This window comes from Pezoporus occidentalis, unplaced genomic scaffold (genome assembly GCF_034315485.1).
Source record: "Pezoporus occidentalis ecotype Australia unplaced genomic scaffold, CSIRO_AGI_Poc_V1 ctg67, whole genome shotgun sequence".
NCBI classification, from domain to species: domain Eukaryota; kingdom Metazoa; phylum Chordata; class Aves; order Psittaciformes; family Psittacidae; genus Pezoporus; species Pezoporus occidentalis.
In genome coordinates, this window is record NW_026916019.1 from 3630047 (window position 1) to 3657968 (window position 27922).

Here is a 27922-nt window from a genome sequence, read left to right on the forward strand (position 1 = left end):
GCCTTCCTTCTCCCCCCAAAAATGTTAGGCTGTTACTAATAATCTGAGAACTTGTGAAAATGCCTTTCTTCAGGAGTGACAATTTTTTCAAGTCTTATAGCTGCCAGAGTAAAGGTACTAGAGTAAATGTAAAGGCAGATAACTTTTGGTGTCTATTTTTTTTTGTCTTAGGCACTCAGCCATTCATTCTCCACAGAAGTCTCACCAGTGTGGCTACTGTGAAAAGACCTTTCACAGGAAAGACCATCTAAAGAATCACCTTCAGACTCATGACCCTAACAAGATGGCCTTCAAGTGTGAAGAGTGTGGCAAGAAGTACAACACCAAGCTAGGCTATAAGAGACACTTGGCTCTTCATGCAGCCACCAGTGGGGACCTTACCTGTAGGGTATGTGCCCAGGAGTTTGGTGGTACTGAAGTTTTGTTGGAACACCTTAAAAGCCATGCAGGGAGACCAACTGGCAATACAAAAGAAAAGAAACATAAGTGTGACCACTGTGAGCGTCACTTCTATACTCGTAAAGATGTGCGGCGTCACATGGTAGTTCATACAGGCTGCAAAGACTTTCTGTGCCAGTTTTGTGCCCAGAGGTTTGGGCGGAAAGACCACTTGACTCGCCATACTAGGAAGACCCATTCACAAGAACTGCTGAAGAGCAGGTTGCAGAATGGTGACTCAGTGGGTATCCTTGACCAGCTTTTTCCACTAAGACTGAAACAAGATGCCAGCATACTGTCCCCTTTTCCTGAAAGTGTCTCTGTGCAAAATGGGATTTTGAATAGTTCACAGTCAGAGGAATACATTCTTCATTCCCAGCCAAGCTTACCAACTGCCCTTCCTCTTGACCCTTCTCCTCACTTGCAAAGGATGGGCTGTGCAGACAACCTTCCAGCTGTCCATACCACACCGTGCTCAACAGCCATTCCTACCAACCTGAACCTGCATCAGCCTAATAAATACGACCTTAGTTCTACCTCATTTGCAGCAGGATCCCTCAAAAGTCTACCGATAAAAGTGGATGTTAAAGGTTATAATGTGCATCTTCCTGAGGACCTGCCATTAACAGAACCTCAGTCTCTCCACAAAATCAGTCTGGAAGAAGCTTCCTCAGGGCCTGTAGGGAATACTAACAAGTACCCAGTGCACAAGGAGACAGAGGCAGCAGCTGAAACTACGAGCCTGCCTTTTATGGATCTCACTCATGTGATGAGTTTCTGGCAGCTCCCACCAGGTGACAACCAGAACACCACTGGGGACATCACAATGGCATTTGGTCCAGAGGAACCATTACACAGGCTGAATGGCCTTGGCCAACAGCAAGGTCTTCAGCTAGCAACTGGTGGGATGGCCATAAACCAGCTGCATCATCTTCCTCGCTCCTTTCCATCCACTACAAATTCTGTAACATTGCCTCATTTTCATCATGCCTTCAAATAACTATCACCATGGTTTGAGGGGTTTTTTTTTCCTTCTTTTTTTTTTAAGACTCTGCTTCTTACTTAAAGCTGTTAGGATGGGGTGGTTCTGGTTTCGTTTTGAACAAAAACTTCCCTGAGTGTTTTCAAAGCATATTACAAACATGGCTGGTAGTCAAATTCAGGATATTAATAAACAAGAAGCTCTATTTTTCATACTACTATTAGTTTTTTAGCATATTATGACAGTAGTAGAGCTAACCTATTTCCCTCAACACCCTCTATATTTTTGTTTCTTACCCTTCACACAAAGAGCTGAATAAATATCTTCAGTGATAGCAAGGCATTGTTACAGGCACAATAAACCTATGGCTGCTGCGGTAGTATAAGTAGGGTTAGGGTGAATGGGAAGAAGGGGGAAATCACAGAAAAAATAACGAGCCATAAATCACAGCATATTTATACACATGGCAAATGGAACAACCGATTTATCAACATCTCATAGATTTCTGTTAAGCATTTAATTACCGAACATGATGAATCTTTAATTCAAATCAGAATCATCCCAAGAGTAAATCTTACCTCCTTGTTCCCTTTTTTTTTAAAATGAAGGAGATCACTTTTGTGATTATGCTTGACTAGATTTTGTTTTCTGAGGTGCACTTCAGCTGTGTGCATCATCTGTATTTTTTCCTAGGGTTGGAAATAACTACCACTTCTGCATGACTGAGTAACAACTAATGTTTTATGGGCAGTTGTCAGAATGGGAAGAGAATTTTCTCAAAAGTTAGAGCAAAACATTAATTTTCACTATGAGCAGAATCTGGCAAGATATCAGACACTGCTCTCTCTCTCTCTTTTAAATCACTTAAGCATTTGCTTAAATTGAAGCATTTGTTATCCCACTGGGTCAACAGTTTGATTTAACACTCAATAATAAATAATGCTTCCTACCTAAGGGGCCTGTATTCACCTTTTGTTTATAAAAATGGCCTTTGTTTAGTCCAGGAAGTGACTATTACTCATAGCCATCTGAAATGTGGATTTCTTCATGGAAAGCCAGCCCTGGCCTACGGGAGCCTGTGCCCAAGCAGGATCTCTGTGGGGCCAGGGGCAGGTCCACACAGAAGGGTTGTGGTGGTGAGCTGACACTGGGTCCTGTTTGAAACCAAGTTATGAACCTGCCTCACAAGTGTCGCCTGAAATTAGTAAGCATAATAATAGTTGAGGCCAGTTTAATCACAGGGAGTTTGCTCAGTAACACTGGGACAGCCGGAGCTGGGCTTCCAGCCTTTGTTTCTTCCAGCTTTGTTTCCTGGGGTGAATTGTCCATGTAGATTTCCAGTTGACGGTGTGTTGGTGTGACCTATAACCTGATGCATGAACTAGCAAAAGCCGAATCTGCCAGTAGATGACATTAAAAACAAACAACAACAAAACCAACACAACTCCACAAACCAGCCACGTCCTTCTCGGTTGCCTTTCTTGCTTAACCCATTATTATAAATAATATAAAAATAATCCTAGTTTTAGTGGATAACACAGTTACTAAATGGATTCTGTTGCAACTAAAACAGACACTTTCTGAATCAGAGTAAATTCTCAAACCCCAAGAGCTACTCCTCCATTAAATCAAGAAAGAGTTAATAGTACCTAATGATCATTACAAATACAGCGCAAATCATGGTCTCTTCTCCCCCATTAATTACAGGAATATTTCTAGACAGCTTCAAATCAGAAATGCTTTTTAAATGATTGCTGTTAATGAACTACAGTGACATTGTACGTGAACTACAATGATCTGAATATTGTTACAATGTTATCAGTACTTGGATTAAGGAAATGTATTACTGCAGTTCATGCGGGAGTGTGTTCTTTGGTGACACTGCTGAGCAGTACTTTTTGTTATGAAAACTTTTGGCATAAGACAAGCCAAAAGGAATTTTAAAAATCATTCGTGTAATGACAACAGCAGGAGGCAGAGCAGGTGCTGCACAGTCATGCCCAGTTAGCAGTGATTTAAACTACAAGTTCCAGAATAGGGGGAAAAGGTTGCAAACAGTTAAATGCACATTCTACAGCTAGGCTTGTATTTTCATCAGGGCTTGGAAAGTTGTGTGCATATTCCTTTAATTCATAGTTTTCCTTGTTCATGCAAATTGAATTCACTTGGCTTCATCTAAGCTTATGTACTTGTCAAAAAAAAAACCAATCAGATAACAAACACAACAAAAAAACCCACAAGTTCTGTAGCACTGCTCGATCATATACTGCTAATAGACATTTTGTCATTTTGGTTTGCACTTCTGTAAGAGGTGTAACTAATTACAGAAATACTTGTCTTTGAATTGAAATGTGATGTTAAAATGAAAATGTTATGCAAATACTGAGCTAGACTGGAGCCCACATTCTTTCAATTGCTTGACTGCAGCTGGGTGCCTGAGCTCTGAGCTGCTAAGGGAGGTACTGCTGCCTGATGATGTGTTGGTGAGAGATGCTTACTGTATGTAACTACAGGTTAACAAGTCTCATTCAAATAAGAAGAAAATAACCACTTTGATATTAAAATGCTTAAGAAGCACTTGATGGTGTCTACAGCTACACAGATCCAAACCTTAGATGTGTAACAACAGTACAGATTTATCCCTTCAGTCCATTCAAATCTCTTTTTCCAATTCTTGACATCGTAAATGCAGATGAAACTGATGATGTCTCATCACAAAGGAAGGGAAGTTATTTCAAAAGGTTATGTTTGCAGAAAAATGGTTTTGTTTCAAAATTCTCACAACTCAGGAGATCCCCTAAGTCATCTAATACTTCAGAGTAGGGCTGGACTTTCCCATAGCTTTTGTCAGGGGGACTTCTGTGAGCATTCTTGGGAGGCCAGCAGTAGCTGAGGTTCAAGAATGCTTTATTTTTCCTGAGCAAACAAATACTTTGGGCTCAGTAGACCTTCCTGTTGTGCACCTGAATACCTCACTGGTGAAAGAGCGAGTTTGCCTTTGGTGGTGGTAAGATCATAGCCCTGCCAGTGCTAAAGGAGAGGTGAGGAGACAGCAGCAAGTCTCCCTGGACTCACCTGAGGTGTCCAAGAGGATGCAGCAGTGGCAGGCAGGCATGGCTTCAGGCAGTGACAGTGGAGAAGGTAGCAAGAGCTGCAGGACATCTGGTGGCACTGCCTTTGGCTCACGCAGGGCTGCAACAGCACCAGTGAGGGGAGAGGCAGCCAGAGGCATGGTGGAGGAAGAAGGCAGCGCAACCTGTGGTCGGTCCTCCCTCCTCTCTGGCACATCCCTCCTCTGAGTGGGAGAGTAGGATGCAAGGGCAGAGAGGAGCATGGGAAACGTAGGATGGACTGCTAAGAAACGGAACAGAAAGATCTGACTCACACCCTGACAGAGATAAAAGTACTCTTGTATCTGAACTCTGCTTGAAAAATCTGTAGAAGTGGAGCAACGTGTGGTGGTTAACAACAAATTACTATAACTGATACCATAAAAGAGCAAAACTTAATAAACATTTGGTCTCATACAAAAAAAAAAACTAATCGTTTTGTATATATAAAAAAAAAAGGAGCCATGTAAACCTGCTGAAATAAGGAGCTAAAATTATACTACATAGAACAAAAGACTCTGCAGCCTCTATGTAAACAGAAGTATTGCTAGTGTTCAGTTCCCATCCCCTATCAGAAGCTACGCTCATTCCTTTTTCCTTCAGTTTTATTTACCAACTATTGCTGTTGGGACTCTTCTTAACCAGTGACTTGCTGTTAGTTCCAGAGTTTTTCACAGCCAGTCTGACATAGGAGGGCATGTTCTTTGTATTAATGATACATTTCCTCCTAACAGAATTTTTAAAGTACTGTCCTTCAACATACCATTCCTCCCTCTATTTTTTCTATCAGATACTGGAAAATGAGCTGTGAAGTCCAACACTAATATACACAAACAGAAAATAATGGGAGAACAACAAGAACTACAGTAAAACTTGCTCTAACTTTTCAGGATCCATTTAATTGGTTGTAAAAGACAGCGATTATGGTAACAGTGCCCAGGAGAGTTTGTTGGTTTTTTTTTCCTTTTTTTCCTGTATTGAATAAAAGGCTAAGCACTGCTTTAATGTTTTTGGGCTAATTTTGTGCCTGCTGTTTCTAAGAAGTCTAGCTCTAGGAGTTAAACTTGCTTCAGTGTCATCCTTTCTGTATTTATCTGATCACTATTGGCTAGAGTCTGAGTAGACTTTAATGAAACTCTGTAAAGTCTGATATTTATTATTGCTGTGTCCAACTACTTCTCATCTTCATTTACTTTATAAACATTTAATAGGCAAGAAAATTCCTTATGCATTTTAATTGAAAACCTTACTGGAAATTGTTGGGCTAAAAGAAACCCAACCTGTTGTAACGCTGGGAGTTTATCAAGGTGATCCAAGACTGTTACAGGATCAGCTGGCCAAAAAATAAGAAGGGATCTGCCTCCACAACATTTCTGCCTTATCAATCAATTTCTGAAAGTAATTAAAGTTTTTAATGCAAAAACGAGATTTGGTTTTAGTGTGAACTTGATGTGCTTTGAAGCTGATGCACAGCATACATGGCCATTTATCACTTACCAATCACTATCATTGACTGTTTACTGGAAGATTCTATTAAATACATTCATGAAATTAAAAAAATGTTCATTTGTTTTGTTCAATATATCAAAGTAAAGCATTTGGAGGAAAAAAATAGTCACATGATACTGGATCTCCCTACATTTTCTTAGAACCATTGGAGGGCACCACTGGCAATGTCCCTCCCCTTTGTAGCCAATCAGTTAATTACACTTCAACAACTGATACAAATAATCTCACAACTTTAAAAAGGACAGCATAAGAAGCTTTGTGCCTGGGGGGAAAGAGGGAAAGAAGACAGTGAACTCAGTTTGCTGATTTTATTTAATGTGGTAGCTGTAGCACTTTAGGTGGAAGAGGTGCTGGAAGATTTGAGTTGCTTAAGGTCTTCTATAATGCATCAGAGGAAAACCTTAACACAGCCTTGCTGACCAGCCACTCTATCTTCTGTTGCGCATTTGCAGTCTGAAAGCAGCAACAAGCCACATACTTGTTACTTGTATAGAAACTGCTGTTGTATTTTACTCCACAGTATCTAAGAAGATTAAACCATAATCCCTGGGAAGGTTTATGGATGGAGCAGCTCATCCTGGAAACTACTTCCAGGCACATTAAGAATGAGAACATTTATTTGCACCACTTGAAGCCAGTTTCTCACATCTGCTTTCTCACCTAAAAAGCACTCTTGGGTAGCACTGGAACTGATCTCTCACTAGCTCAGAGTGCTCTGTAAAGCACCTGGCAATGCTCAAGTTTTACAGAAGAGGCAGTTGCCAACAGTTCAGCACCTACAAGCCCACACAGGCCAGTTACTTCCACAGTTCCCATAAAGAACTCTGTCCTGTATTGTGGATGCTAGTGTGGGGTGTCTGTGCTGGGGACCTGCTGGAAGCACTGGTTGTCCTAAGCCTCTGGCTGCGACTACAATTCCAGCAATTCCTGGACTCACCAGTGTCCATAGGGAAAGAGGTGTCTCCTCCCCAAGCCTGTCAAGCCCCCACTTTCACAGTTCAGTGGCTAAACCTTGAGAGCAGTGATGGCATCAATAAATCCCTATTGGTCTGCAAGACCTTGCATGATAACCATAAAAGTTGTTAACACAGTCACAGGTAATCAGGGGAGTGGGGAACACCAGATGAGACCACTGGGTACTGTCAATAGTTTTTGCTGTAGCTGGCAAAGTCAGGGAAGTCAGTAGTGTCAATGGTGGACCGTGGACTGAACGCTCCCATGCCCATTGCAATCCTCCCAACAGCCACCGACCATCTGCAATCAAGGCAGAAAAACTCCACATAAAAGGACCCTGCAAAGACTCTGAGTCTCTGCAGCAGACTGTTTGTGCATGTTAGTATTCATCCCACGCTCTAAGCACTTTTATAAGCTCATCTCTCAGGCTCAAGATGTGTTGCCAGCTACAGGGAACGTCTTGGCTACATTCCCTGCAAGGATCTCATATTCTGCAGTCATATGCATTTCACAGGGGTGCAAGATGCTGATCATCTGAGCCATCCCCTTGCACAAAAGCACCACAAACCCCTTATGAAAGGGCTGGAAGCTTTTTTTTGCTGCTCAGACATGGCTCTCCATGGCCCAAGGTGGGAAAAACACTGTAACTGCATGGTCTGAAGAGCAGAAGCACCAAACACCATGGTCTGGGAAAGTAAACATTACAGAGAAGAAAGAACCTCCACACCATCATCCTGACATATTGAAATGGATGCTGGCATCTTCCTCACTTGGAAGCACATGGTGAGAGCATGAGATGGGCTACCGAGGTTTGCATTATCAAACAGCAAATCTTCTCAAGACGCACATTACAAAAGAACAGTCACTGCCTGCTTGAGATGGAGCTGCTCCAAACTAGAGACTGTGTAACAACAAAAGAATATTCTCAGCAGCCTATACTGGGGACATGAGGAGCTCTGCAAGTTTTCAGTGCAGTTGATTGCTTCAGTTAATACAAAGAAGTTCATACTGCAAACACAAGTATATCAACAAGCATATCAAGTACGTTATCAACAAGATGTTGTACATACACAGAAGCACAAAAGGTCCTTTTATGTTCTAAAGTTGAAATAATAAAAAGAAATAATTTCTTACCCAAATGCTCCTGAAGACTTCTGTCCAGTCGATGCACCCAAAGATTTTCTGGGTTTCTGTAGTATTCCTGAAGAGGTCTCTGCAGATCATTGTTAAAATAAAACATCATAACCCACATAAATTCAACATGAAAACCAGAAATGTAGGGATCAAAGACACTGATACAAAGAGCAGTATGTGTTATCATTTGTAGGTTATACTGCAAATAACCATTAAAATAACTTTGTAAAACATCTTCTAAACATAGACTGAGTACAGGTCATGATTACCAGTAGCAATGGGTGCTATCAAACACATTATATGGTATCCTGCTTAGAGGGAACTGGTTTAGGGATGTAGCAATGTTAATTTTAAGGCTGAATTAACAAGGGGAAATTCATATAGAACAAACAACATAAAAGCCTGATGCTTCATCTAAATGGACATGATACAGAAGATGGAATGAATCTTAAAATTGAGGATTAAGGGTTATGAAGTCCTTTATGGGACAGAAGAAACCTCACACCCAGACTGCATATTTTAGTTCTATATAGATAATTCTGTTTGAGGACCTATAACTGAAAAGGCTAGGAAGTGCCTCCCGAGTACCTGCATGCAAACCTCTGTTTTTGCACTCAGCAGAATAGATGAGGATAATGACTGGGCAAGCCATTTAACATCAACAACATCCACTTGGAAATTTCTGACCTTTCTCATTTCTGACAAGTGTTGTACACAATTACGATTTCATATCCTGGGCTTGAGAAAAAGAAAAAAAACAACAGCCAAACAAAGCCAAAACCAACCAAAATAAATAAATAAAAAATAGATCAATTTTTTTTATTCTACCAGAAAACTGGATTCCAAAGCCCAGGATATGCTCTAAACCTCTACCTCAAATACATCAGAGTTTCTTATGAGAAAAACATAGACATGGCTGAATGAACTTCTATCTGGCCTAGGTTTGTCTGTACTGGCACCTTCTTGTGCTCTCTTCTGAAGGGGTAATGCAGCAGCTGCTGGGGGTTTCCTCTGAGTCACCGGTCGCTTACCCTGGTGAAAGAAGATCCACAATCCACACTGAACTCCAGTAACAGCCTGGTGAAAACTCCAAACCGCTGCGGAAGCAGTGCCAGGAAGAAATGGGGAAAAAGATGCACCCCTCCCACTTGGACGCTTTTTTCCTGCCCAACATAGTAAAAAAGCAGTAAGATTTTCAAACATATTAAAGAGAATCAGTACCCTCCCAAAGGAACTGCTTACATTACTTTGGTTTTTTTTGCATAAAATAGGCGCTCACTTCAAGAGACCGCTGACGAGCTCCACTTTGCTGATCCCCAAAGTGGCTTAGCCCCTTGGCCTTGTGTCTAGCCACCAGGGAATAAATCATCTGCAGGGAACAGCAAACCTGCCAACAGCATGGAGCCCGAAAGAACAGGAAGAATTTTCCCTGTGTATTGCAAAAGCTGACAGGTTCCCGCTTCCCTACAGCTGTTACCCTGGAATCCATTCACGGAACAGTCTGAAGAAACTGGTGACCAACTTTCTTGTACTACCATATTCTGGTATGGTAGTACATACCACATGACTGGAGACAAGAGACTTCAGTTTGGGGAAACCCTTAGCTGGTATTCACCATGTATCTTAAGAGTTTACCAACTTCCCTGGAATCTGAACTTTTATAATATAGGTCTTTACTCACCCTAAGCTACAGTTTAGCAAATCTGCCTCCAAGACAATGCAAGTGTGACTGTGCTTACCACTGGTCTGGTGGTCTTTGCAGCAAACGCATGGCAGATGGCTTGTTCTTCACAGAACTTTATGTGCCTCTCTGCTGCAGCTTCATTAAATCTTCGTGAGCAGTGTGGACACTGAATATAATCTGGCCATAAGAAAGGAACAACTTGTGTCAGTTTATACACTACAGGAGAAGGATTGCCTTGCTTTACTGGAGCACTCAAGATGCAGTTGAGAACCTGGCACCACCAGCAGGTGACCATGGTGAGTTCCCATCAGCTCCCAAAGTACAAACTTTGGAGAACTACAAAAACCTCCTCTTGAAAAGCACTTGGGATCCTAAAATACATGCTTACAGTATTGAACCAGCAAACAGTATTTGCTTTCAAAAATAAATCCCTGAGGATTGATACAAGCAGATTTTATTATCTTTGTCCTATTCCCACCCCCAGTCTCACAATTAACAAGTCTGCAGAAAAAGCATTATTCAGAAGTTCTGGAGTAGCCAAACCCAATGATTTTAAGACTTTTGGAGATTGGTCATCAAGATTTCTCTTTGGCAAAACACTGCTGAAGTTGTGCCCCACCAGCAGAGCCACATCCAAGAGCCAGGTTTCTGGGTGTGAAGCAGCACTGTGAAGAACACACAGCAGTGCTTTACAGAGTCAGTTTTGAGTGTTACAGTTCTTATTCTAGTAAAAGCTATTCAGTGACATTTACCACTGGTGCAGTCCTACCTGTTTCAATGAACAGTCAATGTTCAGGGTCAACACATTCAGCCCTTTCATCCCTCTCTCCATTCTCAGACCTCTCCCCCCGACCAATACTGACCAGTAAAAAACAGCCCAAGTGTCCTTATCCTAATATTACAGATACAGTATCTTCACCAACTGCTTCTCTCAGTAACAGCCCAGAAAAGGTGGCCCAAGCAGCCACCGAAAGCCAGCTCCAGACCAGCAGCATGGGCAAAATGGTTCTGAATGCAGGGGAGAAGATGAGACAGAGCAGATGCTTTGGGGAGCTGTCAGGGGGACCTGGCACTTTGGGGGAGAACAGGGAGCTCTGGGCTGTATCAGGAGGAGGAGTAGAAGGAAGGAGAATGTCTCTCTCTCCTCCCCATTATCCATGGGTTTCCTCTCTAGTCCTGTAGTACAGGGTGTATATCCTGTAGTACAGGATATACATCCTCACTAGGCCCCTCAGCAACGTGTCTTTCCTAAAGAGTTCTCCAGTTCCTTTCTCCACAGCCACCACTGCTCTTGCCCAAGTCGGTTTCCTCCAAGAGGGAGGAGGAAAGGGATGAGTTAGACAAGAAATGACAGGAGTCATTAAAAGAGTTCACCAGTGGAAGTTCAGAGAGGAGCTTGATCCCAATCAAGGAAGGAAGAGGTGTCCAGCTGCTTATACTGCATCGCTGTCATCACAAGAGGAGAAAGGCTGAAATCACAGCAGCTGGTTTTGCTATCAGTCAGTAATTCCTGCTCTGGAAGTAAGCCCAGAGAACCCCCCCCTTCCTCTCCTGCCCTCCACCTTCCTAATGCAGGTAGGACTCCACTAGGACCCTTTCCAAGACTGCTCCCACATTTCATAAATCACATCTCATGAGAAATATTGGCTGTATGTGCCTCTTTTTGGATCCATAACTTCTACCATAGTGAGCTCTGTGCAGAGACCACACCTGATATTAGTAGTAAACCAGACCTGCCTTTTTCTAAATGACTTCCCCTGTCTGCACAGCTGGGTGGGGAAGGGGACAGTAGAAAAACCACCACGTGGGAGTGGGGAAGCCTGTGTGCACACAGTTTTTCTGGATGGTGAGGGGGTACATTTCACCATGGTACAGTCTGTGCCAGAACACAGCCATCCTGAATCTCCTCGCAAAGCACTGTCTAATATCAGACCTCAAACTTGCTGCCTTTAAACTTAAAAGATGCAGTTAGCTTTCTCTCCCTCCCCATCACCTCTGCATTGCATTCCTACTCAATTTAAGCCAAGAAATGAAATTAATGTTCACATTGTGTTGTGCCAGGGGGTGCCAGCCGCAGCCTAGCAGTGGATAATAAGCGGTCACCACTTTACCAACGATCAGTACAGGAACGGCAATAAGATAAAGTAGACCACAAACCTGGGTTGATGCTTGGTGGCAGAGGAGGTGGAAGAGAGCGGCCCTCCTTCAGAGCTTTTGAGACCTGCTTGGCTGATTGAATAGCATTAATAAAATCCTCATGGTGCTGCCTCCAATTAGATTTCTTCTCTGGCTGTTTCTGTAATGGGAATAAAGGAAGGCACAAACTATATTTCTCCATTGCAAGGGAGAAAGAAATATCTTAGGGTAAGGGTTTTTCCTTTCTGAGGGAAAGGAAAATATTACAGAAAAAGAAATTTGCATTTTAAAAGCCAAATTAACCCTTTGCTGTCTACTGACAGCACCTGAAGATAGGTAAAAGAACAATGCACTCAAACAAAACACTGAGGCTGTAGCAGACCAAAAGGTGCTTAAGAGGGACGAGAATTGACACTATCACCCACACCTTCCCTTCTCCTCTGCTTGACAGATTCTTCTTCTTGCTTTAAACCTCTGTGCACTTCTGTTTCTTTCCATAACTGATTTTAAAGGATATTTTATGTCAGCCTGCATGGATGCCAAATCAGCAGCAATTTGACATCTCTGGGTAAAATTACACGCATGCATGTCCATGTGTATTTCCCTCCTCCCCAGCAATGCATGAAAAGAACCTTGTTCCTGTAAGAGCTTAAGCCTTTTGCCTTCCAGCTTTGTAAATAAGTTAAATTTAAATACATTTTTAAACCCTTGAGTTCAACAGCAATGAATCTCCATAGCTCCATCTGCAGATCTGGGCTACTGGCAGCTATCAGGTACAGCCTGGGGCATTAATGCACCAACCACACAGGATCACACTCTATTTCAGATTTAAGAGCAAGCTGACACTCACATAGTCTTTAAAATACATGCACGAGCATTTCCTGGAAGTGCCCAGAGTAGTCACAACACCTACTAGTTTGGCTTCTGAATGGGGAAATATCCTCAAACACTAGCAGCACAGGGAGGGGGAGGAAAGAATTTGGCACCAAGTCAAGCACATATGTGAGACTCATCCACAACATCCAGGCTTTGTCCTCAGAGAAAACAATAGCATTACTGATGAAAGACTTCATATGAAGATAACACATAAGCTTCAATTTTAGTTGTACCTTTTGTGGGTGCTGCTTCTTAATGGTCATGATTTCTGTTCCCTGCAGCCTCTGCTTCATAGAGCTGAAGGGCTTGTGCTTCTTGTTGAAGACTTTCCTGCATATTGGATCATGTCTCAGCTGCAATGCAAAGGAAAAAAGTCATTTATAGGTTGAAGTCACTCTTTGTTAGCAATACTTCCTTACTCAGGCTTTAAAATCACTGCTCTTCAGCAGCAGGAGCTGAAGCAGTATTTATTTCAGGTTCAGTTTAACTCCTAAAGGAGTTCAGCAAAACTTTGAAGAGCTGTCCAAGTACAGCTGCAGTTCCACACAAATAAGAAATAGAAGCCATTTCCAGTTCTGCTCAGGGACATGCTGGAGGCCAGCACAAATAATGACTTGCAGAGAAGAACAGACTGGGGCTGTGAACAGGAACAGTCCTGTTGGGCTCCCCATGCTCCCCAGCACGCTTGGTTTTCTTTCCTTCTTGGTTAAAAGGGAAAACAGGCTGATCCTGCTCAAGAGGCCTATATTTACATTATTAGTTCTCTGAATTTATATAAGTATTCCAGACCAGGGGCAAACACCAGCACTGTCCATTCCATCACCACCACTGAAACAGTGACAGCCCCAGCCTGCAGGGAAGCAGCTACTTACCAGCACACATAACCCAACAGCTCAGGAGAACTAGTGTAACACCTGCAGCTGAGAGCACAGGGGAAGGTTAGGTAGGTAGATACTGGGTGCTGAATCTGTGGAAGAGCCACACCTCATGGCAAAGAGGTTTTAAGGTTCAGAAGTGTCTCAGATTTTAGCATCAACCTCACTCTTCTGAAACAAAATGGGCAATCCCCTTTGTGAGGAACACAGTGAAAGCAAGGACCAGTCTACCTCCTTCTCTTTTGTACTGTGGATCACGCCTATTTGAGACCACCTGCAGCTGCTAAATTAGACTTCTTTCTTATCTTACTTTGCTTACTCCCCTTTCCAGTTCTCAGTTACCCTTCTCAATCTTTTCATTAATTTCTCTATGCCATCTACTCTCTTCCTCTAAGAGTTAAGCAGCTGCTTGCATTTTGGTTACAGCTCAGCTGGGCCAAAACCACCTCATTTCATTACAGCACACACTTCTAAATTCCCATTTCCCTTTGAACCTTTCTACTCATGTGCTTCAGGTCCTTATCTTCTGATTCTAGATATTTTTGATGGCAAACCTAAGGATTCCTCTGCAGGACCAAGAGGGCAGCAGACACCTGCCAAGCAGGTACTGAGGACCATGCCAGTCCTGCATCACCAAGGCACAAGAGAGGCATTACAGGACTTGTATCATGCTAGTCACAGTAACAAGAAACTTCCTGTCTCCCTCAAAACATAGACAGCTGTCTGCTCAAATGATTTTGTTAGAGTAAACCATCATGTTCTTCATGTATCTGATCAGAGATACCAAACACAGAACTACTAACACAGGGTATCTCCACCTTCATCTCAGCACTCATAATCACTCAGCTTCCAGTATACTTTTATTGTCTGTTTTTTGGTTTTTCACTAAATCAGATTTTAGTTCTGTCATGGGGCTGATCTACCACAGAGCCACGGGATCAGTACTGCAAACTGAGGAGGGGAGGGGTGCATGCAGAGCCCACCCCTTGCAGAAAAACCCTGCTGTTGGGTTGTGCCAGGCAAACTGTGCAGCCACCCATTTAGTTTGTAATCCAGGGATCAGGGAGGTCAGGGGGAATCTTTTCATTCATTTCAGCAGGCTTTGGAACAGAGCCTGGTGCCCACATTATGCTGTCAAAGGGACTACTTATCAGATGGTTTATTAGTCTGTTTTTCCCAGGAAGCCTGAAATAACAAGTTCTGCCTAGAAACTTGGAGACCAAAGAAAGTTTCAGGTTAGGAATTTATGTCTCACCAAGCGATAATGTAATTTTAAACACAATCTATAGTAATCACCTGGTTTTGGGCAAGCAGGTAAATGAAGATTCGTGCACACTCAGTAATTCTCTAATCAAGCTCATTTAATTCATTTAATCATTTATCAGATCATTTGCTCTTTCAACATGCATTTAACCCATTTCTCTACTTGCAGCCACCTCCTCCTTGCCCAGTGCTCACCACCCTTCAGCTGAACTCAACATTCCTCATAAACAGACCCATTAAAAAAAACTAAATTACCAGGACATCTTGTGCAAAACATCTTCCACAGGTTCTGCAAGGAGCCAGATCTTGACTTCGGGCAACTGCGTGAAATGCAAACCGTGCAAGAGTCTCAGTTACACAGTACAAGATGGCCAGACTAGAGCAGAGTCAGCATTTGGCCTGAGCCCTTGCTGCAACAGTATTTCACTGTCAAAAGGGACATGTCCTGTCATCTGCCAGGGCTCCCTTTCAGTTACCTGATTTACTTTGCTCCTATGATGCACAAGCTCACCTTTACTACAGTGGACAGCTGTTTTCCACATGACTGCTCAGGTACGTCCTTTCACAATGACATCATGGTTGGATGAGATGATGGAAGAGTACTCTAGTTCCTTGCTGCATGAATTCAGGGAGGAGGGCTGCTGGAAAGCTAGAGCAGGTGACTTGCACCTCTATTTATCCCAGTTCATCAGGAGCCAGCAATACCCAGCAATGGCTTGGCGTAAACTGTTGCTATTCCAGAAAGCTGTAGGTGTCACATTAAGTGTGATGCAATCCTCATTCTTAAGACAGAAGTTTCCATAACATGCCAGACAGCATTCCAAGATTATCTTAGTTTGTAGATGTCAAATTTGTGGGGATTTTTTTTTTTTAATCAATTTTTTTCTGGAAAAAAATAATTAAAAGGTTTTTAAGTTACAAAGAAAGTAGATTTAAAGCCTTTCTGACTCCAATGGCAGTCACATACTCTCATTTCAGAGCAGGGACATGACTTGTATTAAACAAAACCAGCTTTCAGGAAAACTTCAACAATAACTAAGATCCCTTTTCACAAGGTGTGCAACCTACAGAGAGAAAGACTTCAAATGTTCAGTGTTCCTTACCTGCTCTTGCTGAGACAAAAGAAACCTTGTCTTACTGATGAGATGTGTGACTGCTTTTGTTTCTTTCCTTTTCCTTCAGATTTTACCATATTCCAAGGCACCAAGTTAAGGTTACTACAGTGTTTCATTGATGACAAGTGTAGAGAAACAAAGCAATTCTATAACCTTTCTGAGGCTTACTCCGTTTAAATGTCTTTTCACTTTTGTTCCCCAGCAACATCTTTCTGTGCTTAGTCTGGAATATCATCTTTCTTTCAAGTGTCTTCCTCTGCGTCCCCCACCCTTTATTCTGTTCTCATCCCCTCAAGGATTTGGCTGATACAGCTTACTCTGTTGTTCTGTTCGTTTTTTTTTTTTGAAAAAAGAGGGAACTTAGGCATGAACACAGTTATCAGGGTATAAGCAATGAGAAGTCAGGGAAAAGGATAATTCACCACAGATTAGTTACTTTAGACACGTAGCACAGCAGATGAGTTAAGGACTAGTAAAGAACATGTGCACTGTCCTTATTAAAGGCTCTCTTTTTCTGTAAGTCACAGAACCACATGCCACCCAAAACACTGAGCAGCATCTGTTACTCATTCCATTTCCATTTAACTACTTACCTGATATCTGACTCATCTCAATAGAATGGTTTCTCAGATGTCCTCTTCTGTGTTGCTGTCAGGAGCCATGAGTACTAGCTGGTGTCTTCTTTACTCAAGAGCTTGCTATTCTACATTACCACACATCAGCATTACGTAATTAACAATTATGACACAGGCAGACCTTCTTTAAGCCTGTGAAGCACATGAAAACTAGTGCAGGTATTGGCTAAATGAAAACTTGTTCTAATCTTACAGGTGCTTCTTACTGATTTGGTTAACACACTCTCTTTGACAATTTTAGAAAATGCTTAATCCAGATGTGAAAACTCCATCGACACTTCAATTTCCTGAGCAGTGACCAAGAGATTTTTAAATAGAATCATAGAATCATAAAATAGTTAGGGTTGGAAAGGACCTTAAGATCATCTAGTTCTAACCCCCCTTGCCATGCCTGTTCATTCCCTTCACTAAAATCATGTTACTTTATCAATATATTATAAAAGCCTTCTCCAATAAAAACAAGTACTTTGAACTGTTTCTGTACATTAAGAGGCCTCATCAGTCCTTCTGCTGTATTTAAGCATAAGGGAGAGAAGAAACACAAATATATTGCTTTGTAAACTGAGATAATTTAATAGAAGAATTTAACCAGATAGATCAGTAAGATTCTGCTGATTTGTTGAATACATATACAAATATGTATATAAAACTTTGTCCAGTGATAGTTTGTAAGAAAAATACATTTCTTATAATTTTAATACCTTTCTATTTTAATGAAACTCTGCAAAAGTTACCAGGTCACTCACGACAGAACAGACATCACTTAGATGGTTTTATGCATAACTGCATTTCAGAAAGAATAACAAGTTACTGGTTCTTGTTACAGTAGCATGTGAATAACCCCCTTGGAGCATGACTGGCAAAGCTACAAGTTAGCAGTTCCCTTCTCAATACAAATGAAAACTTGAGGTTGTTTCCAAAGAAAGTTCCTCAGTTTCATCAAGACAGCTTCAGTCCTTGAACGTTCTGTTTCAGATTGAGCAACTCTTTCTCTTGCCTAGTTTTCTCCAACTTGAAGGCTAGCTTGTTGGCTTTCTTTTCCATCCTGCGCTCCTGTGCGTATCAATAATTACACATTTAGAAAATAGGCATGACATGCAAGAAGAAACCATTCAAATTAACAGTTCTAGATCATGAAACCAGCAGCAATCTGGACAATAATATTATTTATGGCACTCATTATTAGCAGTCAAATCATATACCACGAAGATTACCATCTTTAACCAGCTGAAGCTTCTGATATGCTGGCAATTTCTGTTCCTAAATAAAACAACTAGTATCTCATAGTGGCAAATCAGATTTCCCACATTTCTTTCAGAGCTTTTTTACTTTGTGTGATCTGAAACATCACAACTGTTTCCTTTGCCTCCCTAGAAAATTAAATGCAAGGGCTCCTTCCAGTGTTATTGTGGCCACAATTACATATATAGCAGTCCCAAAATTAGGATGACAAAATGATGATGTTAACTTTCTTTCCAGTGGATATTTTAAAGAAGCAGTAACCAGTCTTTTGAGACCAGCAAGTCTTTCCCACTGATTTCCAGGCACAAGAACAAGTGAGCTTTAAAAAAGTTTGTGAGACAGAATTCAGATAATGTAACACGTTTTTGCAGGTTCTTATTTAAAACAAAGCATACCTTTCGCTCCTCTTTTATTGCCTGTTTTCTAGCTCTGCGATCCTCTTTGCTCTCATCTTTGGAACGGGGCTGTGTTGATGCTCTTGGCAAGTCGCTGCCATTAATCATTTGCATGCGTTCAATCTGCTTAGCAGTAAGACGTTTCTGAGGCAAGATGTGTAGAGGAATTCCAGTCTTCTGGGAAATTTTTATGGGTTTGGGCTAAAATAGAGAGCAGATTATGTATGAATGGCCCCCAGCTCTGTCTGCAAGGAATGCACACCACACTGCCTTATCAGTATAAAAACATTAGATACAGATTTAACAGTAATAAACATGGAAGTTTCCTCACACTATTTTCTTCCCTCAGAAAAACGCACATTAATCCCTAAGAAAGAAATCAACCTGTGAAGAGAATCTGGCATCCCAGAATAAGAAAAAAAAATACATAATCTTTTATTTAAATATTACTAAAGGCACTTAACATTCCTTTAGAAACTTCCACAGAAAAGGTTTCCTTTCACAGTTTCAAAGATCAAGCTATGTTCCAATGATGGGGAATGTCTAGAAGACCAAAAGAACTAGAAGAAATTGTTTCAAACTGTAGCAGGGAAATTAAAGTGTATTTTCAAGAAAAAAAAACAAGCAATGTGTGCTTGTGAGACACAGATTACACACGCGCATATCACAGGTAACAAGAAAGTCAACTCCGCACCCTGCACTTCTGTCCTGCTATTACAGAAATTTTGAACTTAAGCTATTTTCCTTTCACTAATAGAAAAAATATACCCAAACACTTCTTCAGTACAGAGGTAGTATCAAAGTTAACACCCTCCCAACCCTCTTCTCTACTCCTTCTTTTAAAAACAGATATCCATTGAAAAAACAATCATTTTGGTCTCAAATTTTTCCAGGCCAGGATATTACTCAGAATAAGTTTGATGATCTTACCTTTGATGGCTCCTTAATAAGTGTTGGGTGATTATATAAGTTTGAGTATGTACCTAGGTCACAAAAAGAAATAGTAGTGAAGGCTTGCAAACAGACTTTAGGTAGATTTATTATGAATTGTGTTACTACTTAGCCCTTGAAAATTCACAAGCGTTAAGTATTTTATCTAAAGCACTGCCAGAAAAGTTCTGAGATCACCTATTGTTTACTTTGAAATCCTAGGAAGACACAAGAGAACTCCAAAATACTTACTCAAAATGGATTCACAATCCCATTTTTCTTTTGGTTCCTCAACAACTACAGTTACTATTTCTTCCTTTTCTTCTTCACTTTCCTCATTCACAGGAGAGTCTAAATCTTCACAAGGCTCAAGAGTATCCAATTTCACGCAACTTTAAAGTCCAAAGAACAAAAAAACTAAGGTTTATCTTCTATTGAAAATGTGTAATTATGTAAACCTGGTGTTCGCTCAGTAAAACCCCAAACTAAAGAAAGCTACTTCCAATGGAACTTGCAGCAAAGTTAAGTTTCCTTAACTAAGCATCCACAAAATACACTAAAACATCAGGGCAAGAGATACAATCAAGAAAAGTATTATGGCATTTTGTATGTGACACATAATATTTGTGACTGGAGGACCGGAAGAGATGAGGATATACTTTTTAGTCCGTAAGCAAGGCAGCTCTGGAGGAGAATACGTACTCTGCTACTAACCAGTCATCTTTCACCGCAAGGGACACACTACTGTATCTTTCAATCAGGAAACACAAGACTAATGTGAGAACACTTAGTCATTTAACTTTGGGATATTATCACCTGCTTTAAGACAAAGTGAATACACTATGGAAATGTAGTCTTACATGGTCACAGGGCCGCTTTATAAGCACTAATTTTTGCAGTGCCACAACAGCAATAATAGTCACTTGCGAGTTTATTATCATGAAACTAGGTATACAATGGAATCAGCTGCACACCAGCAGGACAGAATATACTTTGCTAGAACAGCAAAAAACAAAGGTAAAGGTGTAGGGAGAAAGGTAAGTTACACTAAAAAGGGAAAGGAAGAAAGTTTCTAACTATTACTTGCACTATCCTCAATACAATTATACAAAAGGAGTGTAATCTCACATAAACCATCAAAACGCCTCCACTTAATTTGATCATCTCACAAGTTAAGACTGACATTCGGTGATGAGAAAAATTGGATAATATTCATACATAGCTGCTTTTACTGTGGGATGTAATCTTTGAGTACAAGAACAGGAAACAGCATACCCAAAGTTTCAATACAAACACAGGATAACTTAAATGAAACTACTTATGTGAAGCAGTAGTTCTGGGAACACATACTTTTTTGCTTTCTCTTTGTAGTAATCATTCAGGACTTCCTGCAACCGAGCATTGTCTGTGTTAATATAGCCTTCTAACTCCACATTATCCAAGGCTCCAATTTCATCTTCATCAAATTGTTCAAAAAACTAAAATAAAGAAGTGGGTATCTGTAATTAGATCACATTCGTCATGCAACTTCTTGATAGCCTAAAGATCTATAAATTTCTTTCTATTTGCCCCTTTTTCCCCTCCCCTCTCATTTGCTGAACAACTGCCAAACACACCTGCAGTAGGATTTCTTCCTTCCTGCCAGTATTCTTCTGGCACAGGAGTCACAAAGTTATCTTTTACAGTATATAGATCACCTTCTAGAAAATGTTTCTTATTCTGATACATTATTTCAATCTGCACATTAAAAAAACCTGTCACTGCTCATGACAAAAGGTACATCATATTTCCAATTACATCATTTCATGAAGGTATAATTGGCATGGAGAAGAAAAAGGGTGAAAGAACAGAGTCTTTCCCAGGCATTTGCACAGGCATACAGGACACCACCTTGTGTGCATTTTGACTGTGAGATGTATCAAAAGACAAAAGAAGCATTTAGCATCCTTATGTTTAACAATTACTTTCCTGAGCTGCCTCACCTTCTCAAATCTGTCATCCAGCAGGGTTAACTGCTCATTCCTTCTCATTACTGAAGATGTCATAGAATACTCTGTGAAACGACTCCTGGTTTCTTCTTGCATAAAAAGAAATTCTTTCATCTGTCCATTAACCCCATCATCTGATAAAGGCTCTTCTGAATCACAGTTATTACTGCAACTATCCTTTTCATCACTATCATCCTCCACATCTTCCCACTCATCTTCATCCTCAGCATCTGATCCCCTGAACAGAAGTTTAAAACAGTTTTAGAGTAATACATGGACCTTGCCATAGCTCTGACCAACGTTGGGTTATCTGAAACAATTTAGCAATAATAAATTTAAATCTTGAAAGGGAAAGATAAAACTTATTATCTTCAAGTCAGTAAAAGAAAAACGAGTTTAGCATAACTATGTTGCCAAAGCCAGCTTACTGATTTTGTCTGAAAGCTAAAACATTTCTGATAACTTCAAGAATCCTATTACCCATACATTGCATCTGGAAACAAATACATATAATCCGTGAGCTCAAAGTAACAAATGAAATCTGTATCTTGGATAACACATGAAAATTTGATTTTGTAAGCTACCACCCACATAAGACAAGGTAATACTTTTCCCTTTAACACACCCAAGCATTCAATTTGAAACCTTAAACCATTCATGCTTCCTACAAGAACATAAAATAACAAATAACATCATTCATATTTACATATGACAAACAGTTCTATAAAGCTGTATCTACCCCTTCTGTGGGTCATTTGCTTGTAGAACAAAATCATCTTCCAGGATATTTTCTGGATTTTCAAAGTCAAAATCATCATCAAGAGCTGCAACAATATCAGGGTCAAAATCTAACCGTGGTCCTAGAAAGTTAAAAAACAAACAAACCACCACTTAAATATGTAAGTTTCTCTGACATTACAAAGCTACTTTCCTGGATAATAATCAATCCAGCTAGACTTTTAATTTCCACTAAGGAAAGATTCAACTTAAGTATCACAAGATTCCTCAATAACATTTGTAGATCTGATACAAGCCAGGGCAAGTCACCAGCCACTTGTCAATTTTCCTCACACAGACATAAAAATTCTCCAGAGATCTTGCACCTCCATAAATGTACTCTAGTACATTTTACTTAGATAATTTTGCTTCTACAGTATTCTAAGTTAAAGTACTGTACAATCAACTGCCAAGCCTAGCTCCCAGCCCTTTAAATTCCCTACATTACAAAAGATCAGAAAGTTTCTCTAATGCAATTAACAGCAGTGTCGTTAGCATTCTTCTGTTAGGACAGAAACCTACCATAATTACTTTCTGTATGAAGAATTAAGATAGATGTACAGCGAATGTTCAGTGCAAACATGGATACGTAACAAAATCATACTTAAAGCCTGTAACACTGAAATGTTAATAATGAAGAAAATATCACTCAGCCTATGAAAATAAGGGAATTTTTGAGAATGAAAATCCAGTTCAGACTTCCGTTCAAACAGATGGAGTAACAAATCCATGGTCTGAGCTACAGCTCTCCCTTGTTATTATTTTGTATTTGCTACACAATACTAAGAGCTCAAGGATTCTGCACCCCCTGACATCCCCAGCAAACCTAAAAAAGCTATTATTAGTGAATCACAGACAGAGGTCTCAAATTGAAACACAGGTCTCTCATAGATCATTATTTATGTCTGCTATTGGGCCTGTTCTAAACCAAAACTAATATGACAATGTAATCGAAGCCATCATTACCATCTAGTACCTAGATGGCAACTCAAGTTACAGAAAGGTAAAAGATTTGATACCTGAAACAGGAGCAGCTTTATTTAACAAGCCCACATCTTCTTCAAACTCTGTGGCAAATACTGAGGAAGGTAACTTAATAGATGGTGCCTTAGAAAAAGAAACAAAACCAGTATTACAATATACTTGTTCTCAGTTTCTCCTTTGAGTTCACATTCATGAAAATATGCAGACAATCACATGACCAAAAGAAACTCTGTGAGCGTTTCTTAAGTGTTAAGACAAGCCCTACTTTATTGGTGGCAAGTTTTCAAAGTTATGCAATGAAAGCCAGGTGAAGTGTCAGCAGCATTCATTCTCATGTCAGTATTCTCCAGGTAAAGTGAAAGTATTTTTGCATCTCTCAAGCTTTTTAGAGAAGGGTTCTACAGCACAATTAAGCCTGTAAAACTTTCTGGTTTGGAGAACACAAACACATATTTGAAATTACCCTTTTGTTGAAAGTCTTCATAGAATCATAGAATGGTTTGAGTTGGAAAAGACTTTAAGATCATCTAGTTCCAACCCCCCTGCCATAGGCTGGGATGCCTCACACTAGACCATATAGCCCCAGGCTCTTCCAATCTGGCCTTGAACACTGCCAGGAATGGAGCACTTACCACTTCTTTGGGCAACCCATTCCACTGCCTCACCAATCTCACAGAAAAGAACTTCTTCATTATATCTAACCTGAACTTCCCCTCTTCAGTCCCTGATGAAGAGTCACCAAGGAATTGAAAAGTCTGTTTTTACTCTGTCTGGGTTCTGTCACATTTCACATTAAAAACATGGTGCACTGGTAACAGAACCTGGTTTATTTGTAACTCCCAGATCATTCAAGATTTCTAAAAATCATAAAACCAAATGCCAACCCCAGGAAAACGCATGACTTGTTCAAACAAATAAGCCATCCCTTTCAAGGAAAGCTTGATATGGGTACATGGTGTTTTAACACTGTGCTAGCAAAAACTGTGGCTCATCAACTTTTATTTTCACTTGTAGGAAAGTCTTACTGTGGGTCAAAAGGATCCTTATATATAGAGATCATAGTCACTATATGAATATGGTTAATGTGTGTACAGAATGCTAAACTCCAACAAACAGGCTAAAATTATCATCAGTAAAAATACCGCTTACTGGAACTCGCTGAATTTCATCTTCTATGCGCCCCTCACTTGTGACAACAATTCTGCTTTGCTGCCCACGAACAGAAGGGACAAGCTCGGAGGGACCAGAAGCTTCTTTCAGATGCTGAAGATAGTCATAGTCATCATCGAAGAACACTCCATACTTCCGCTGCTCTTCCCTCCTTCGCTCCTCATGCCCCTTGGAATTGTAGGAAGAAATACATGGAGTTACTCAAGTCCATTTAAAACTCACTAGCAAAACCAAAAGCAATTCATCTATTGAGTATAACTGAATTATAAAGTCCTGTAGTCTTCTCTCCACTCATTATCCTAACTCACAGCCTGCTCAAACATTGTAACCGATCTGTTCAGTGTTCAGGTGCTGTGTCAGCATGACCTTAAACTTTTTCCATAAGCAGCATAACTAACAGACCCTCCTTCTTCAGAGTAGGAGAGGGAATTTTTGTTGTTTTTTTTTTTAATACATTTCTATTTCTAATGCCAGTTGAGGTAAGCCAGCAGGTCATAACTCACAACTATCATATTCCCCACAACATCGCCTTCCTTTTAATAAACTGGACTAAAAACTACTTTCTCTCAGACTATGTTTTGAACTGTACAATTTCATACCCACTTTTCTCTCCTGCAGCACTTCCTATTTGAATCAACCTCCGTATTAAAAGTATTTACTTTCTGTGTAGGCAGTAGAACTCTTTGGGGTGCAGTATCATCAGCAGCAAGTGGATCTCTCTGACTTCTGTGCACTAAATGAAATGTTACTGCTTTCTTCTTCTCTATGAAGGGTTTCTTCTTCTTGTGAGGCTGAAAAAGGACATTTGGTTAATCATTACAAAAAAAAATGAAATTAAATGTACCTAAAAAAGAATTTTATTCTGCCTGGAGTGTGCCACTCTATTCCTTTTAAGGAAATAACTTATCAGCATATTTAGAGACAAAAAGTAAAAAAAGACTAGTAGTAGCTTAAGTCTTCTCACCACCTTCACAACAGCCATTTCATATACTCAAATACTATTTTCAGCTGCAAAACAGCAATACATCGGTACAATAAATATTTGGTTGTAGCATATACAACTTAAGATATAACCCTAGAAAGGATTTTTAGGTAAGTACTTTCTAAACACCGGGTCAAATCGGAAACAAACTTCACCCAAGCAAGGTCAGAAACTGACCTTAGGAAATTCATCTAGACACACCTAGCTTTCTGAAAATTGTTTAGACATCTATTCCTACACCTGTAATTCACTACCAATCATGAAGGCTGCACCACTATACAGATATAGCTCTAGTAACAAAAATGTATCTACCTTTTGGACAAACACAAATCTTGAGCGTTCTAACTGGGTGAAAGCCTGTTCTACAAGTCAGCATATCTGACCTGGGGAAACACTTTGATTAAAGTGTCCAGCTTTACGTACATACCAAAACGTGTTAACAGGTACATGCACCTAGCCAACTCCTTTATGGATCTATCCTATCTTCTGTACCTGGCAACATTAAGTATAAAACACGATACACTATGTCATATCAAATCCCAGAGTATCTGAACTGCAGACATACGTTTGGAATTAAAACCCCCAAACTACACGGTAAAACCTTATGCTCACAGCAACCAAAAAGGAAACCTCTTTGGAAGCAGGGCACTTGCTACCCTTACAAACCTGCCGGTGGCTGATGGCACAAGGAAAAGTGCTTGTGACACAGGAAACCTAACCCCACTCACGGTCCCTTACATGCCCATCACCTGGGCTGCTCTCAGGGAAGCAGGCTGCCCCTTCCCTTCCCCGCCGCAGGCCCGGAGCTGCCGGCGCGGATGCCGGAGCCCGAGGAGGCTCCTGGAGAGCCCAGCAAGCAAAGCGGCCAACGGGCCGTTTACCCTTCCACACTGCGCTACGGGAACGGCCCAGTTCAACCCAAACGCTGGGGGAGAACGGACGGGGACGACAGTCCGCGAGCCGCCCGCGCCCGCCCAGCTGCCTGTCCCCATCCTCCTTCTCCTCCTCACCATGGCGCCAGAGGGGGCCGGGCAGCCCGCGCTGGCCCCTGGCAAGAAGAACCGCTACCGCCCAGCACCCTGATCCTGCTCGCTACCACGCGGGCCGGCCCTCAGCACCTCCGAGTTGCGGCCTCCATCTTGGGATAAACCAGTGCCCAACGGGAAGGGGGGGAAAGGTGATAGGCTGCCAGGTCGAGCAGGGCCTTTTCTTACCCAGTAACAAAACAATGAGGATTTCCTCAAACTGAAGTAGTATTTTAATAAAAAAGAAGCTCCGTGAACTCAAGCACGGTACTTTCTTCAATCCTCTAGAGGCATATTTTCTCACTCCCCCCAAAAACTGGTGGAGAATGGTACCACCCTCAGCGGGCCTTATTGGCAGCACGCTTTGCCGTGGAGCAACGCGTGCGCAGAGGCCGAGCTGTCACTCGCGGGGCGGGAGGCGGGGCTTAGGGAGCGGCGTCGGCTGAGCTGCGCGGGGCTGTGGCAGTGGCAGTGGCAGTGGCAGTGGCAGTGGCTGTGGCAGTGGCTGTGGCTGTGGCTGTGGCTGTGGCAGTGGCAGTGGCAGTGGCAGTGGCAGCGGCAGTGGCCGTGGCAGTGGCCGTGGCTGTGGCCGTGGCAGTGGCCGTGGCAGTGGCCGTGGCAGTGGCCGTGGCTGTGGCCGTGGCAGTGGCTGTGGCAGTGGCTGTGGCTGTGGCAGTGGCCGTGGCTGTGGCCGTGGCAGTGGCTGTGGCAGTGGCTGTGGCTGTGGCAGTGGCCGTGGCAGTGGCTGTGGCCGTGGCAGCGCGCAGAGGTGCGGTAGGTGCTGCGGCAGGAGGGCGCGCCGCGGGACGGGTCCCCAGGCTTGAGCGGCGCGCCTCTGCGGTGCAGGCGAAGGAGGCGAGAGGAGGTTATGTGACAGGCGTTAGTCGTGTCACTCCACCGAGTGCTCAGCGCGGCTATGAAACGCAATAAACTTCATGTATAAAGAAACCGTGTGAGACAGGTTCTTCAACTACCTGTGCCACAGGGCACACACACCTTTGCAGTTTGGCTCTGCACGAGCTCATTTCCAAGCTGAGTTTGAAAGCTTATGTGTAAATAATATGTATTCGCGTCAACCGTGTTTTGACATATATAAGTTCCTATTTCTTGTGCTATGACACTGTAGCTGTATAAATTACGCCTATGCCATGCAGCATGCCTGTGCACAAACACACAGGCGCACACATACACACTCTCTGCTAAGGAAAAGGAAAGCATGCTTAATATTTTAGGAGCAGGATGTAAAACTGTTTCGTTGCATTTCAAAAAGCAAGTGTAAAACACAGGGGGAGCAGCTTCATCTATGTGCATATAGGCAATTAAATCTGTGACAACTATGGAAAGGCTGTTCCTGAAAATTAAGAAAGAATTATCCACATCTGGTGTGTGTATACGTAAACAGCTGTATGTATATGTATGCCATAAAATACTAGCTTTAATCATATTTGAGTGGATTTCATTGTTTTTCAGTAGATGTCACTAAAGTTCCAAAAGAGCCTAGATTTTCAGTCTTCTGTTTGAAATCTTACATCTTTACAATCCAGTTTCATCACATCACTCTTAATGGAAACGACTTCTGTACTCAGAGTAATTAAATTACCTCTGAGTAGATTTGTATAAAGGTTAGACCTTCCTTTCCTCTTGCTTCCTAACAGTACAAGGTGAGGTCTTGCTGGTGTCATCCACCTGAAGGTTGTACTGGTACTGGAAGGTTAGCA

General features: G+C 41.5%; 3 protein-coding genes across 9 annotated transcripts in view; 1 reads left to right on the plus strand and 2 right to left on the minus strand.

The window, feature by feature from the left end:
• Positions 1-6090, plus strand: part of PLAGL1 (PLAG1 like zinc finger 1) — a 46393-nt gene extending 40303 nt beyond the window's left edge. For all 6 annotated transcript variants that reach the window (XM_062640802.1, XM_062640798.1, XM_062640797.1 and 3 more), the window contains one exon: positions 172-6090. In XM_062640802.1, the coding sequence (XP_062496786.1) occupies positions 172-1438 (1267 nt within the window). In that variant the 3' untranslated portion in view covers positions 1439-6090. The remainder of the gene's footprint in view (positions 1-171) is intronic.
• Positions 6091-7695: 1605 nt separating this feature from the next.
• Positions 7696-15352, minus strand: ZC2HC1B (zinc finger C2HC-type containing 1B). The gene is made up of 6 exons (XM_062640829.1): positions 15217-15352; positions 13057-13176; positions 11969-12107; positions 9867-9988; positions 9010-9159; positions 7696-8206 (listed from the first exon to the last, which is right to left on the minus strand). The coding sequence occupies exons 2-6, from the start codon at positions 13114-13116 to the stop codon at positions 7997-7999; spliced, it is 681 nt and encodes a 226-aa protein (XP_062496813.1). The 5' UTR covers positions 13117-13176; positions 15217-15352; the 3' UTR covers positions 7696-7996.
• A 1906-nt stretch (positions 15353-17258) lies between these two features.
• LTV1 (LTV1 ribosome biogenesis factor) lies at positions 17259-26347 on the minus strand. Of its 2 annotated transcripts, none has more exons than XM_062640751.1 (11): positions 26190-26347; positions 24857-24988; positions 24177-24365; positions 23063-23150; positions 22006-22126; positions 21261-21504; positions 20629-20756; positions 19531-19670; positions 19279-19331; positions 18349-18549; positions 17259-17764 (listed from the first exon to the last, which is right to left on the minus strand). In XM_062640751.1, exons 1-11 carry the CDS (start codon positions 26190-26192, stop codon positions 17651-17653), a joined length of 1413 nt encoding a protein of 470 aa, XP_062496735.1. In that variant the 5' UTR covers positions 26193-26347; the 3' UTR covers positions 17259-17650. The 2 variants fall into 2 exon arrangements, with proteins under 2 accessions (XP_062496735.1, XP_062496736.1); XM_062640752.1 differs by having other exon boundaries at positions 17259-17756; positions 18340-18549.
• Positions 26348-27922: the final 1575 nt, after the last annotated feature.